This window comes from Pristiophorus japonicus, chromosome 18 (genome assembly GCF_044704955.1).
Source record: "Pristiophorus japonicus isolate sPriJap1 chromosome 18, sPriJap1.hap1, whole genome shotgun sequence".
NCBI lineage: Eukaryota > Metazoa > Chordata > Chondrichthyes > Pristiophoridae > Pristiophorus > Pristiophorus japonicus.
The window spans coordinates 106,063,780-106,079,781 of NC_091994.1; the positions used below are offsets into that span (position 1 = coordinate 106,063,780).

At 47.3% G+C, this 16,002-nt stretch overlaps 1 protein-coding gene across 1 annotated transcript in view; it reads left to right on the forward strand.

The window, feature by feature from the left end:
- Positions 1-16,002, forward strand: part of noc2l (NOC2-like nucleolar associated transcriptional repressor) — a 233,678-nt gene that overhangs the window by 56,896 nt on the left and 160,780 nt on the right. Inside the window, exons 8-11 of the mRNA XM_070860484.1 lie at positions 630-740; positions 8,094-8,207; positions 12,891-13,079; positions 13,801-13,940. Of these exons, the coding sequence (XP_070716585.1) occupies positions 630-740; positions 8,094-8,207; positions 12,891-13,079; positions 13,801-13,940 (554 nt within the window). The remainder of the gene's footprint in view (positions 1-629; positions 741-8,093; positions 8,208-12,890; positions 13,080-13,800; positions 13,941-16,002) is intronic.

Here is a 16,002-nt window from a genome sequence, read left to right on the forward strand (position 1 = left end):
TCGGCGCTGCCCCCATCGCCCAACTAAAGGTCTCTGGACACCATTCTGCCGTGTCGGTAAGTTTTTAGCGCCCCCCCCCTCCCCCCCCAATCTCCGGCGCTATCGGGTGGCGTTAAAAACCGAATTTCGACTCCCGAGTCAATTAACATCAAAATACTACACAATAAATAAGGAAAAGTTAGACACTTGCTGCAATCTCTCCCATTTTAACTGCCGCCTCCGGTCTCTCACTCGGAATAAACTCCACACTTTCCTGGTCTCTCCCACTCCGCTGGTCTCTCGCCAGTGTTCCGGTTAAGCTGCGCAACCGCGCGGCGGTCTGGGGCTCCCGCGCAGGACGCTAACCGGTTTTTCGACCGGGAATAGCCGCGCGTGCACGAACATTTGAACGGGCCGCACAGCCACTTAAAGGGGTCGCTCACCGCCCGCCCCAAAATTCCAGGGAACGTCTCTCACTGCTCTGTGGGTTAGATATGTTTTCGGGGTGTCGTGTTCAGACGTAGCAGGCATGTTTATCACACCCTCTCCACGCAGGGTTTTTTTTTTCCTTCTTACTAAACTTGAAATGTCGGCAGAAAAACTTTACACCGAAAGGCAAACGGTTTTCTTCTTCTCTTTTTTTTTTCCAGCTGTTATCAAGTTTGACGGAAGCCTCGGTCATTAGAGCTGTCCTCCGTCACGTGCTTCAGTTAGTGTCGTACTATCTGTGTTTTCCAAAACACTGCCGACTACTTCTGAAGGTAAGGCCTGGATAATACCGTGTTAATTGAACATGAGAACTAGGAGCAGGAGTAGGCCATACGGCCCCTCGAGCCTGCTCCGCCATTTAATACGATGTTGGATGCTGACTGACCTGTTGTAGAGCCCAGTGTTTTCTGCGTGTTTCCTACACCAGTGACTCGGTTGTTAGCACGTTGATGTTGGTCTGTCTGCTGCAGAAATGCTGTATCTCATATGCCCGAGTGCTTTCTGTTATGGGGTATATGCTGTGGTTTTATTAAGAGTCCAATTTTGTGTTGCGTTCTTCACAATCACATTCACAAAATGGTCGAATTCAATTTTTCCACATTTAACCATTACTCAAAACCATTTTACCAACTCTGAGGCTCCACATTAAACTCTTAACTTGCTATTTCCCAAATAATTTTCTTCAAGTTACTTTTATAGAAACATAGAAACATAGAAAATAGGTGCAGGAGTAGGCCATTCGGCCCTTCGAGCCTGCACCGCCATTCAATGAGTTCATGGCTGAACATGCAACTTCAGTACCCCATTTCTGCTTTCTCGCCATACCCCTTGATCCCCCTAGTAGTAAGGACTTCATCTAACTCCTTTTTGAATATATTTAGTGTATTGGCCTCAACAACTTTCTGTGGTAGAGAATTCCACAGGTTCACCACTCTCTGGGTGAAGAAGCTTCTCCTCATCTCGGTCCTAAATGGCTTGCCCCTTATCCTTAGACCGTGACCCCTGGTTCTGGACTTCCCCAACATTGGGAACATTCTTCCTGCATCTAACCTGTCCAAACCCGTCAGAATTTTAAACGTTTCTATGAGATCCCCTCTCATTCTTCTGAACTCGAGTGAATACAAGCCCAGTTGATCCAGTCTTTCTTGATATGTCAGTCCTGCCATCCCGGGAATCAGTCTGGTGAACCTTCGCTGCACTCCCTCAATAGCAAGAATGTCCTTCCTCCTTTGGTTAGGAGACCAAAACTGTACACAATACTCCAGGTGTGGCCTCACCAAGGCCCTGTACCTGTACTCAAATCCCCTCACTATGAAGGCCAACATGCCATTTGCTTTCTTAACTGCCTGCTGTACCTGCATGTCACCCTTCAATGACTGATGTACCATGACACCCAGGTCTCGTTGCACCTCCCCTTTTCTTAATCTGTCACCATACTGTGGCTCAGGCTCCAGGGGGTGGGGCTCCAGGAGGCGGGTCTATATCCCTTTGAAGATTTTTTGTGTCCTCCTCACAATTTGCTCTCCACACATCTTTGTATCATCAGCAAACTTGGCGACATTACACTCAGTCCCTTCATCCAAGTCATCAATATAGATTGTAAATAGTTGGGGTCCCAGCACTGATCCCTGCGGCACCCCACTGGTTACTGATTGCCAACCCAAGAATGAACCATTTATCCCAACTCTATGTTTTCTGTTAGTTAGCCAATCCTCGATCCATGCTAATATATTAACCCCAACCCCGTGAACTTTTATCTTGTGCAGTAAACTTTTATGTGGCACCTTATCAAATGCCTTCTGGAAATCCAAATACACATCCACTGGTTCCCCCTTATCCACCCTGCTCATTACATCCTCAAAGAACTCCAGCAAATTTGTCAAACATGATTTCCCTTTCATAAAACCATGCTGACTCTGCTTGATTGAATCATGCTTTTCCAAACGTCCTGCTACTGCTTCCTTAATAATGGACTCCAGCATTTTCCCAACGACAGATGTTAGGCTAACTGGTCTATAGTTTCCTGCTTTCTGTCTGCCTCCTTTTTTAAATAGGGGCGTTACATTTGCGGTTTTCCAATCCGCTGGGACCTCCCCATCATCCAGGGAATTTTGGTAGATTACAACCAATGCATCCACTATCTCTGCAGCCACTTCTTTTAAGACCCTAGGATGCAGGCCATCAGGTCCAGGGGACTTGTCCGCCTTTAGTCCCATTATTTTACCAAGTACTACTACTTTAGTGATGGTGATTGTATTCCTCCCTTCCTATTAAGTTGTTCATGGTACAAGTCAGTATAGCAAAATCCCTCCTAATGGGACCTAGGTTCACACTCAAGGTCAGAAGCGCGCTGTGAGAAATGGACTTGACACACTGGTGCAGTCGGGTTTGCTCTTTGAAGGTGTTGGAACAGAATAGCGATGAGAGAGATTTACTGTGCATTTGCCCACGCTGTAACTGGCCCGGGAACACGTGATGTTGCTGTTGGAAAGTGGAGAAATCGTTCCATTTACCCAACACTTAACAGTAGTCCACTTGACCACCAATCCCCTCTCCCCACCCCCCAAAAATAAATCTTTCCAACTTCCTCTGCGCCTTTTGCTGCACTCGAGAAGGATCTGGTCTGTGTTCTCTTCTCAACACCGACACGAAGGGCCGAATGGCCTCCTTCTGTATCGTAGATTTCTATGATTCTGCCCTCCCACCGTCAAGGCGAATGACCTGCGCGAGTTTGCCTGGGGCACCGTGCTACCATCCTGCCCTTGCCTCTTCACGTTCCTCCCGTGTCCCGCTGCATCAAACAGCCCAGCGAGAACTAATTATTATCATAAAAACCATATTGGGTTGTATAAATGGTGTAGGCAGTGATCTCTGTTAATTCAGGTGGATGGGGGCAGTCATCTATCAACTATGAATGCTCTCATGCACCCAGCGGTTTGAAATTCATGGTGATAGGTTGTGCTTTATGAGGATAATCTGATGGATCGGAAAGTTTATTTCTGCCAGGATGCTTCATTGCACAGGTTTATCTCTGGTGTAAGGACCTCGACCTGAGCTCCCTGCCTTTCAGTAGTTAGTTACCTTTACACTGGGTGAAGATGCTCTCAATCTCCGCTTTATTAGTTGAAGGATATTAGTCCTAAGATGAAAGACATACTCCCTCAGTTTACATTGTGTTTACATAAGAACATAAGAAAAGGGAGCAGGAGTCGGCCATTCGGCCCCTCGAGCCTGCTCCACCATTCAACAAGATCATGGCTGATCTTCGACCTCAACTCCACTTTCTCGTCCGATCCCATATCCCTCGATTCACCTACAGTCCAAAAATCAATCGATCTCAGCCTTGAGTATACTCAACGACTCAGCACCCACATCCCTTTGGGGTAGAGAATTCCTGGACTAATGACTTGGGGACATGAGTTCAAATCCCACCACAGCAGCTGGGGAATTTAAATTTAGTTGATTAAATAAAAATTTAAAAATCTATAATTAAAAAGCTAGTATCTGTAATGGGGACCATGAAAATACCGGATTGTCATAAAAAACCACCTGGTTCACTGATGTCCTTTCGGGAAGGAAATCTGCCGTCCTTACCCGGTCTGGCCTATATGTGACTCCAGTTGGTTGACTCTTAACTGGCCTCTGAAATGGCTTAGCAAGTCACTCACTTGTATAAGGCGGCTCACCATCACCTTCTCGAGGGCAATTAGGGATGGGCAATAAATGCTGGCCTTGCCAGCGATGCCCACATCCCAGGAATGAATAAATAAAATAAAAGCCTTCATGGCTGATCTTTTGATTTGAACTCCACTTTCCCTATATTTTCCCTAGAGTCAAAAAATCTATCCCCGCCTTAAATATATTCAACGATTCAGCAACCACAGCCCTCTGGGGTAGAGAATTCCAAAGATTCACCACCCTCTGAGTGAAGAAATTTCTCTTCAATTCAGTTCCAAATGGCTGACCCCTGATCCTGAGACTGTGCCCCCTTGTTCCAGACTCTCCAGCCGGGGGGAAACAAACCCTCAGCATCTATCCTGTCGATCCCCCTCAGAATATTATAAGTTTCAATGAGATCACCTCTCATTCTTCTAAGCTCCAGAGAGTGTAGGCTCAATCTCCCCTCTCGTCCCAGGGAACAATCGAGTGAAGGATCATTGCACCGTCCCCCAAGGCGGATAAGGAACCCAAACAGTGCGGATCTCCCAGTTTTTGTTGAGCCACCTCGCCTTCCGTTGCTTGAGGCTTGTGTGCACTTGTTTCAACCTGCCAGTAACACCCTCTTTGGTTGGCTGCTGGGCAAACTATGACACTGACCCAGTGACTCGAGTCCCCACTCAGTAAATCCCTTCTCTCCCCTTCCCCCATCCCCACCGCAGCTGGAGGTTGAACAGAGGTGAAGAGTTAAGCCCGTGCCTTCGGGCGGTGATACTCCCCCCTTTACTGCTGTGAGCTGTGGCCACTCTTTAAAGACGGTTGGTTCTTCACCGATGTGAACACTGAGTTTTAAATTTCTCCCTTCTTATTGGGCGGAGCAGTTTTCTGCCAAGTTTCTTCAGTTGGGTTTTGTGCAGTGACCAAGGCTGACTTTGGGTGAGAGTGAACCAGCGAGAAAATGGTGACCGCCAGATTGTGCAAATGCCCCTCGTGTGAACGGTGTGATCTCCCGAGTAGGCAGCGACATGGATACCACATCCTTCATTTTCACGCTGACTGAGGTAGCGGCTAGCCAACAACAACACCACCTTGTATTTATATAGCGCCTTTAACATAGTAAAACACCCCAAGGCGCTTCACAGGAGTATTATGAGACAAAAACCACATAAAAGGTTACTGCACAAGATAAAAGTTCACGGGGTTGGAGGTAATTGGTACACTCATGATAAAGGATGAAACTGAGTACTTTGTACAATGAGCAAGTGTGACCTCAGCTCCTTTTAATAAGACTCCAGAGCGCAGCTACCTCGTGGGTGGCCTGCTTATATACCGCGTTCCCAAGGGATGCTGGGATTCCTTGGGACTCCAACAGCTGGGCCCTCTGGTGGTCAGGTGTCATACAGATTACAAGGGGTTAAGTATAAAACAGTAATATATTAGCATGGATAGAGGATTGGCTAACTAACAGAAAAGGGGCGCTGAGATTAATGATCAGCCATGATCTTATTGAATGATGGTGCAGGCTCGAAGGGCCGAATGGCCTACTCCTGCACCTATTTTCTATGTTTCTATGTTTAAAATAGAGAGTCGGGATAAATGGTTCATTCTCTGGTTGGCAATCAGTAACTAGTGGGGTGCTGCAAGGATCAGTGCTGGGACCCCAGCTATTTACAATCTATATTAACGACTTGGAAGAAGGGACCGAGTGTAACGTAGCCAAGTTTGCTGATGATACAATGATGGGAGGAAAAGCAATGTGTGAGGAAGACACAAAAAATCTGCAAAAGGACATAGACAGGCTAAGTGAGTGGGCAAAAACTTGGCAAATGGAGTATAATGTTGGAAAGTGTGAGCAGAAAAAAAATCAAAGAGCAAGTTATTTTTAAATGGAGAACTTTTGCAAAGTGCTGCAATACAACGGGACCTGGGGGTACTTGTGCATGAAACACAAAAGGATAGTATGTGGGTACAGCAAGTAATCAGGAAGGCCAATGGAATCTTGGCCTTTATTGTAAAGGGGATGGAGTATAAAAGCAGGGAAGTCTTGCCACAGCTATACAGGGTATTGGTGAGGCCACATCTGGAACACTGCGTGCAGTTTTGGTTTGCATATTTACGAAAGGATATACTTGCTTTGGAGGCAGTTCAGAGAAGGTTTACTCGGTTGATTCCGGGGATGAGGGGGTTGACTTATGAGGAAAGATTGAGTAGGTTGGGCCTCTACCCATTGGAATTCAGAAGAATGAGAAATGATCTTATCGAAACGTATAAGATTATGAGGGGGCTTGACAAGGTGGATGCAGAGAGGATGTTTCCACTGATGGGGGAGACTAGAACTAGGGGGCATAATCTTAGAATAAGGGACCGCCCATTTAAAACTGAGATGAGGAGAAATTTCTTCTCTGAGGGTTGTAAATCTGTGGAATTCGCTGCCTCAGAGAGCTGTGGAAGCTGGGACATTGAATAAATTTAAGTCAGAAATAGACAGTTTCTTAAACGATAAGGGGTTATGGGGAGCGGGCAGGGAAGTGGAGCTGAGTCCATGATCAGATCAACCATGATCTTATTGAATGGCAGAGCAGGCTCAAGGGGCCGTATGGCCTACTCCTGTTCCTATTTCTTATGTTCTTAAAAATTTGATACCGAGCCTCATAAGGAGAAATTGGGGCAGATGACCAAAAGCTTGACCAAAACCTTGGTCAAAGAGGTAGGTTTTAAGGAGCGTCTTAAAGGAGGAAAGAGAGGTGGAGAGGTTTAGGGAGGGAGTTCCAGAGCTTGAGGCCTAGGCAACCGAAGGCACGGCCGCCGATGGTTGAGTGATTATAATCAGGGATGCTCAAGAGAGCAGAATTAGAAGAGCGCAGACATCTCGGTGGTGGTGGGGAGAGGGTTGTGGGGTTGAAGCACATTAGAGATAAGGAGGGGCGAGGCCTTGGAGAGATTTGTAAACCAGGATGAAAATTTTGAAATCGAGGCGTTGCTCAACCGGGAGCCAATGTCGGTCAGAGAGCACAGGGGGTGATGGGTGAGCGGGACCTGGTGCGAGTTAGGACACGGGCTGCCGAGTTTTGGATGACCTCAAGTTTACGTAGGGTAGAATGTGGGAGGCCCGCCAGGAGTGTGTTGGAGTCGTCACGTCTAGAGGTAACAAAGGCATGGATGAGAGTTCCAGCAGCAGATGAGCTGAGGCAAGGGGCCATGTTACGGAGGTGGATATAGGCGATTTTAGTTATGCTGCGGATATGTGGTCGGAAGCTCATTTCAGAGTCAGATATGACACCGAGGTTGTGAACAGTCTGGTTCAGCCTCAGACAGGTGCTAGGGAGAGGGATGGCTAGGAAACGCAGTTTGTGGCGGGGACCAAAGACAACAGCTTCGGGCTTCCCAATATTTAGTTGGAGAATATTTCTGTTCATCATCCAGAACTGGATGTCGGACAAGCAGTCTGACAATTTAGAGACCGTGGAGGGGTTGAGAGAAGTGGTGGTGAGGTAGAGCTGGGTGTCATCAGTGTACATGTGGAAACTGACGCCGTGTTTTCGGACGATGTCACCAAGGGGCAGCATGTAGATGGGAAAATAGGAGGGGGCCAAGGATAGATCTTGGGGGGGACACTAGAGGTAGGGGTGGGTGCATTGGAGTGCAGTGACACACTACTGTTGTTGGTATCTCTCTCGGGTATTTGAGCAACTGAATTTAAATGGCCCTCCGTCTGTTGGAAAGTTAACAGTGCACAGTTCCAGCTTGGAATCTGTGTGCAAGGTTCCCTCTGAGCATGAGGGTAAAAGGAAGACCAGTATTCTTGGCCATGTTGAAAATAAAATCCCTGAATATTTTTTTTCTAAAAAGGTTCATTTGCTTTTGTGCCAATCGTGAAGAACGAAGCTGGAAATAGCTTTGAGACTTTGATTGCAGCTGACAGTTTCTCATTGCTGCCTGCATTTAACTCCTACCTTTATGTCCTCTAGCAAGCGATAAACCAGTGGAGTACAGGAGAGGAGACAGTGCGAGTGCTTGCCTTCCTCATTCTCAACAAAATATGCAGACACAAGCAAGATGTGTATCTGAATCTCGTGCTCAAGGTAATGAGAGTGTCTGTGTAAAAATTCATGTCAACTGACAGATGGTTATCTTTTGTTGGTAATTTGCCAGAAAATGTGAGACTTTTTGTTGGGTATAGAAACATAGAAAATAGGTGCAGGAGCAGGCCATTCGACCCTTCGAGCCTGCACCACCATTCAATATGATGATGGCTAATCATGCAACTTCAGTACCCCATTCCTGCTTTCTCTCCATACCCCTTAATCCCTTTAACCATAAGGGCCACATCTAACTCCTTTTGAATATATCCAACGAACTGGCCTCAACAACTTTGTGGCAGCGAATTCCACAGGTTCACAATTCTCTGGGTGAAAAGGTTTCTCGGTCCGATATGGCTTACCCCTTATCCTTAGACTGTGACCCCTGGTTCTGGACTTCCCCAAACACGGGAACATTCTTCCTGCATCTAACCTGTCCAATCCCGTCAGAATTTGATATGCTTCTATGAGATCCCCTCTCTTCTAAATTCCAGTGAATATAAGCCTAGTCAATCCAGTCTTTCTTCATATGTCAGTCCCGCCATCCCGGGAATCAGTCTGGTGAACCTTCGCTGCGCTCCCTCAATAGCAAGAATGTCCTTCCTCAGATTAGGAGACCAAAACTGTACACAATACTCAAGGTGTGGTCTCACCAAGTTCCTGTACAACTGTAGTAAGACCTCCCTGCTCCTATATTCGAATCCTCTCGCTATGAAGGCCAACATGCCATTTGCTTTCTTTACTGCCTGCTATACCTGCATGCCAACTTTCAATGACTGATGTATCATGACACCCAGGTCTCATTGCACCTCCCCTTTTACTAATCTGTCACCATTCAGATAATAATCTGCCTTCCTGTTTTTGCCACCAAAGTGGATAACTTCACATTTATCCACATTATACTGCATCTGCCATGCATTTGCCCACTCACCTAACCTGTCCAAGTCACCCTGCAGCCTCTTGGCATCCTCCTCACAGCGCACACTGCCACCCAGCTTAGTGTCATCTGCAAACTTGGAAATATTACATTCAATACCTTCGTCTAAATCATTAATATATATTGTAAATAGCTGGGGTCCCAGCACTGGACTTTAAAAAGTTTATGAACTTAAAAAAGTTCATAACCTTTCTGCACGCTCTCGGCGGTGAGACTTGAAGTGCTCAGCGCCCTCCCAGATGCTCTCTCGCCACTTAGGGCGATCTTTGGCCAGGGACTCCCAGGTATCGCCCATCCCTAATCGTCCTTGAGAAGGTGGGGCTGAGCCGCCTCCTTGAACCACTGTAGTCCGTGTGTTGAAGGTGCTCCCACAGTGATTTCGTCGTAGCAGTTTGGTACAACTGAGTGTCTCGCTGGGCCATTTCAGAGGGCTTTTAAGAGTCAACCACATTGCTGTGGGTCTGGAGTCACATCTCGGCCAGACCGGGTAAGGACGGCAGATTTCCTTCCCTGAAGGACATCAGTGAACCAGATGGGTTTTTCCGACAATCCGATAGTTTCATGGTCACAGGTTCAACCTCCCAAATCCGGAGTTCCAAACTCCGGAATGTTACGAAATCCGGATATCGCGCTGATCCGAAATCCGGACATTTTTTAAACGCCAACAGTGGTATTTTTGGGAATTTTGCGCAAAAAAATACCGCTAATCACTCCGTTATTTTTTAAAGGCCCAGCCGTAAAAATCAGTGGAAACTGCGGTCAGTCATCGCCAACTTTACTCTGAAGCCGATTACCGCCACGAGCTGGGCCTTGGGAGAGGGGAAAACATACAAAAAAAATCACAAAACATTCACAAGACGCTTCACTATTGAATGGCTACAAAAGAATTAAAAAATAAAAATCTTTAACGTACCTTTTTTGCAGGTCTTCATACTTACCGCTGTCCTTGGGGCTGCACTGCAGGCCTTTCTCGGGCGTTTTTTTCCGCCCAGAATACAGCCGGCCGAAGGGTCCCGAAATCCAGAAATACCCGAGCCTCAGTGTTTCCGGATTTGGGACGTCGGAAAGACGTTACGAAATCCGGGACGGCCTCGGTCCCGAGGTTTCCGGATTTCCGAGGTCGAACTTGTACTAACTTTTTATTCCAGATTTATTTAATTCACTGAATTTAAATTTCCCCAACTGCCGTGGTAGGATTTGAACTTATGTCTCTGGATCATTAGTCCAGGCCACTGGATTACTAGTCCAGTAATATTACCACTATCTTATCGTTCCCATAAATGTGCATTTGCCTCTAATTCACGGTGTGAGGTTATATTACCATTTTCATGTCAGTGTGAAGCAGTTGTGAAAAGTTGCATTATATCTTGTTGGCTCAGAGACGTGGACCATATATAGGAGACACCTCAAATTGCTGGAGAAATACCACCAATGATGTCTCCGCAAGATCCTGCAAATCCCTTGGGAGGACAGTCGCACCAACGTTAGCGTCCTCAATCAGGCCAATATCCCAAGCATCAAAGCACTGACCACACGACCAACTCCATTGGGCGGGCCACATTGTTCACATGCCTGACACAAGGCTCCCAAAGCAAGCGCTCTACTCGGAACTCCTACACGGCAAGCGAGCCCCAGGTGGGCAGAGGAAACGTTTCAAGGACACCCTCAAAGCCTCCTTGATAAAGTGCAACATCCCCACCGACACCTGGGAGTCCCTGGCCAAAGATCGCCCTAAGTGGCGAGAGAGCATCTGGGAGGGCGCTGAGCACTTCAAGTCTCATCGCCGAGAGCATGCAGAAAGCAAGCGCAGGCAGCGGAAGGAGCGTGCGGCAAACCAGACTCCCCACCCACCCTTTCCTTCAACCACTGTCTGTCCCACCTGTGACAGAGACTGTAATTCCCGAATTGGACTGTTCAGTCACCTGAGAACTCACTTTTAGAGTGGAAGCAAGTCTTCCTCGATTCCGAGGCACTGCCTATGATGATGATGATGATGATGATATATCTTGTGTGTCAGGTCCTGATCTGAGGCTGGATTTGCACTGAAGCCCCCATGCACCGTTTCAGCGTCGCACAGAGTGGAGTATAACTCCAATCCGGGACAAAATGGTATTTGCAAAGCCCCCAGTTAGATCCCCTGGGAACTATCAAACCTTCCAATGGGATATTTTTTACGACTTTGGAAAAGGGGTGCTCTCACTGGTCCCGCTTAACATTTAAAATTCGCCACAAGAGGAATGGAACTGTGTGTGCGTGATAGTACAGGGCTGTGTTCACACTGGGAGCCTCAGTACAGTGAAACTGTGCCGCCCCGAGTTACCTCTTGTCTTTATGGGGTTTTTAATCTTCCGTTGAGCAATTTGAACTAAATTCTATCTGGAAATTTTCAGGCTTTACAGGAGCATTTTTTTTTTTTTTTGCACCAAAAACTCAAATATAATTGGATCACAGTTCACTGAAGAGTGTTCTTGTATTGGTTATTTGTGAGCAATTGGTGATTCGTCTTGGGTGTGAAGGGATAACAGCCCAATTGTGTACCACACGACTGTTACAGTTCACCTGTTGGCTGTGGCTCAGTGGGCAGCACTCTCGCCTCTGAGTCAGAAAGTCGTGGGTTCAAGTCCCACTCCAGAGACTTCAGCACCAAAATCTAGCCTGACGCTCCCAGTGCAGTACTGAGGGAGCGCTGCACTGTCGGAGGTGCCGTCTTTCAGCTGAGACGGTAAACCGAGGCCCCGTCTGTTCTATCGGGTGGCTGTAAAAGATCCCATGTCACTATTTTGAAGAAGAGCAGGGGAGTACTCCCCAGTGTCCTGACCAAAATTTTTATCCCTCAATCAACATCACTAAAACAGATTATCCTGTCATTATCACATTGCTGTTTGTGGGAGCTTGCTGTGCGCAGATTGGCTGCCGCGTTTCCCACATTTACAACAGTGACTACACTTCAGAAGTGCCTAATTGGCTGTAAAGCGCTTTGGGACGTCCTGAGGTTGAGAGTGAAAGAAAGAAAAGCAGACTTACATTTATATAGCGCCTTTCACAACAGCCGAATGGTGCATGCGTGCGCAAAAATATATTTTTCTGATGGCTCAGCAAGTTTATCCAGTGAGTAGCGAAGCTATACGAACCAATTTCCAGCCTGTGCTGGAATATCTGATCTCAAACTAGGCGGTGGTAAGGGGTGTCAGCACCCTGGGCTTTGCTTTCCCCCTGGGCGAGGGACTGGAGTATCGTCCACGGTTCCCGCCACCTCTGATGTCTGTACGGCAACATCTGCTGAACATGTGAGCGGGTACACGTGCTGGCGCGGTCGAGTTGGGCGCGGCTGTGGTGCGTCCCGCGGTCGGTTAGCTTCTCGCCATCCAGGCGCGAACCGTGGGCTGTGGCGACAGCCACTCGGGCAAAGGTACCAGAGCGGATCCGACTCCCGTTTGAACGGCACGAGGTGGGAGGAGCCAATAATGTCCGGGAAATTTCAGCAAAGTAAAGCCCCAGCACAAAACTCTAGGTACAGGTACAACGTCTCAAATCCAACTGGCCGCAAACCGCAATTGTCCGAAAACCAGACATTTTTACGATTCAGTTGTCCATTTTCTCTCTGTCCAAAATCCAGAAAAATCCGAAAATCGGCACGGTCTCGATCCCAAAGTTGCCGGATTTGGGATGTTGCACCTGTATAGAAAAAGCTCGCTTCTATGTCAGATGCTGTTCATTTATCCTTCTCCCTCTTGGCTTTGGCTTTACAGCAAATGTACGTAGCCTATGTGAAGAACTGCAAATTCACGTCCCCGAACGTGCTCCCGATGATTAACTTCATGCAGCGCACCTTGACTGAGATGTATGCGTTGGACAGTCAGGTCACCTACCAGCATGCTTTCATTTACATCCGCCAGCTGGCTATCCATCTCCGAAATGCCATGACGATGAAGAAAAAGGTAATAAGTGTTTTTTTTTTGCCTTTATGCTATGAATATTTTCCTTTCAATTTCAGTCCTCTGTCTGTGTACTGGCTCCAAGTTATTGAGTATTTAGCCAGAACGTGAAGGGAGGCCAGTGTAGAGTAATGGCAGTGTTTGATACTCATTACCCTTAATACTCTGTTCCCCCCCCACACCTCACTCCACCCCCCCCATCTCCCACCACATGAATCAATGCCCAGTTATCTCCCCATCTCCCCATCTCCCCCAAAGCCACCGACTCTTTGTACGATGTGATTCTACAAGTACCTCACGCAAGTGGCCATTTTTAATGACTTGAGCCATGGGACTATTTCGCAGAAGAGCAAGGGGGCGAGAATTCTGCCCGGTGTCCTGGCCAATATTTATCCCTCTGCCAGCATCACTAAAACAAATTATCTGGGCCATTATCACATTGCTGTTTGTGGAAGCTTGCTGTGCGCAAATTGGCTGCCGCGTTTCTTACATTACAACAGTGACTGCACTTCAAAAAGTGCCTTATCAGCTGTAAAGTGCTTTGGGATGTCCTGAGTTTGAGAAAGGCGCTATATAAATGCAAGTCTTTTCTTTCATGCAAGTGCCTTCTAAGGAATTCTTTTCATCACATTTTGCATTAAAATAAGATTACAACTTGATTGTTTAACATCTTAACTCAGCTGCTTGTTTTCTTTATCTAATGCTGTCGTTTCTTTGTGTATAGGAGACTTATCAGTCTGTCTATAACTGGCAGTTCATTCACTGCCTGTATCTTTGGTGTCGAATGCTGAGTGCAGTTTACCCGAATGAAGTTCTGGAACCGCTCATTTATCCATTGACTCAAGTTATCATTGGCTGCATCAAGTGAGTACATTTGATGCATTTCATGAAATTTACTGTGCACTGAGAGCGAACGAGATAAAGTTGGTACGATAAGAACATAAGAATTAGGGCAGGAGTCGGCCATTTGAGCCCGCTGCACCATTCAACAAGATCATGGCTGATCTTCGACCTCAACTCCACTTTCCCACCTTTTAAATAAATTCATTCACAGAGTGTGGTCATCGCTGGCAAGGCCAGCACTTATTGCCCTTGTGAAGTTAGTGGTGAGCCGCCGCCTTGAACCATCATAGGCAGTCCCTCGGAATCGAGGAAGACTTGCTTCCACTCTAAACGTGAGTTCTCAGGTGACTGAACAGTCCAATACGGGAATTACAGTCTCTCACAGACAGTGGTTGAAGGAAAGGGTGGGTGGGGAGCCTGGTTTGCCGCACGCTCCTTCCGCTGCCTGCGCTTGTTTTCTGCGTGCTTGTGGCCCACAGTGCTGACTTTGTCGTAGCGCTTTGGTGCAACTGAGTGGCTTGCTAGGCCATTTCAGAGGGCAGTTAAGAGCCAACCACATTTGCCATGGGTCTGGAGTCACATGTAGGCCAGACCGGGTAAGGGCGGCAGATTTCCTTCCCTAAAGGACATCAGTGAAGCAGATGGGTTTTTACGACAATCCGATAGTTTCATGGTCACCATGACTGATACTAGCTTTTTATTCCAGATTTATTTAATGAATTGAATTTAAATTCCCCAGCTGCTGTTGTGGGATTTGAATTTCATGTCTCTGGATCATTAGTCTAGGCCTCGGGACTACTGGTTCCGTAACAATACCGTGTTACCGTTCCCTAATCCCCACATCCCTTGATTGCGACTGTGTGGGGAATAAGAACAATGAGGTTATTGTGGCTGGAATCGGGAGCCTGTTCGACTTCATGTCGACACCAAAACCCCATTGCAGTGCCGACTTTGATCGGTTAGGAAGAGGCCAGTAGCAGTGTTTGAATGAGACCCTCCATGTAAACCCTGGGGCGATTAAACTGGCATGAGCTGCATTTGTCCTTTGGGGGGTGTGCTAACATATTTACTGAAAAAAAAATATAGAATTTGGAAGCTGAGCGACAGACTACTGTCAATGGAACATTCCTTCTTTTGGGCACGTGCATTTGCATCACGCCCATCAAACACCGTTCAAATCGGAAATGCACGGACTGACGAGATTCGGTCTGTAAATTCGTTTCAGCTTTGAGAAGTGGGGCTGGCACGTGTAGGTTATGGGGATCAGGTTTTCAGTAATGAACCAAAGACCACCGGCCACGGCTGGGGGAATTGTAGTCCTGTGTTCTTTGGCGAGATGCGTCTGGTCTCATACCGGTATTGCTAAAATCATATCCCCCCACTCTGTACATAGGAGATTTGTAGGATCTTGCGGAGACATCGGTGGTGATACAACTCCAGCGATTTTGAGGGGTCTACTGTACATGGTCCATGCCTCTGAGCCATACAAGAGGGCAGGTATTACTACAGCCCTGTAGACCATGAGCTTGGTGTTAGATTTGAGGGTCTGGTCTTCAAACACTCTTTTTTTCCTCAGGTGGCCGAAGGCTGCACTGGAGGCGTTGTTGAACGGTCCTCATCATTCTGCTTTTATTGATAAGAGTCTCCTGAGGTATGGGAAATGGTCCCCGTTGTCTAGGGCCGCCCCGTGGATCTTGATGACTGGGGGCCAGTGCTGTGCGGCGAGGACGGGCTGGTGGAGGATCTTTGTCTTACGGATGTTTAGTGTAAGGCCCATGCTTTCGTATGCCTCAGTAAATACGTCGACTATATCCTGGAGAACACTAAACCCACGGACGTCAAAGCGGGAACAGTGTACTGCTCTCTGAATGGAGTCTTTATTTAGATGCTGTGACACAGAGTGGATATAGAGAGAGTGTTTCCACTTGTGGGGAAGAGCAGAACTAGAGGCCATTAATATAAAATGGTCACCAAGCCTTCATGCCAAACGAGCCAAAGGTGGGCAGAGGAAACGTTACAAGGACACCCTCAAAGCCTCCCTGATAAAGTGCAACACCCCCACCGACACCTGGGAGTCCCCGGC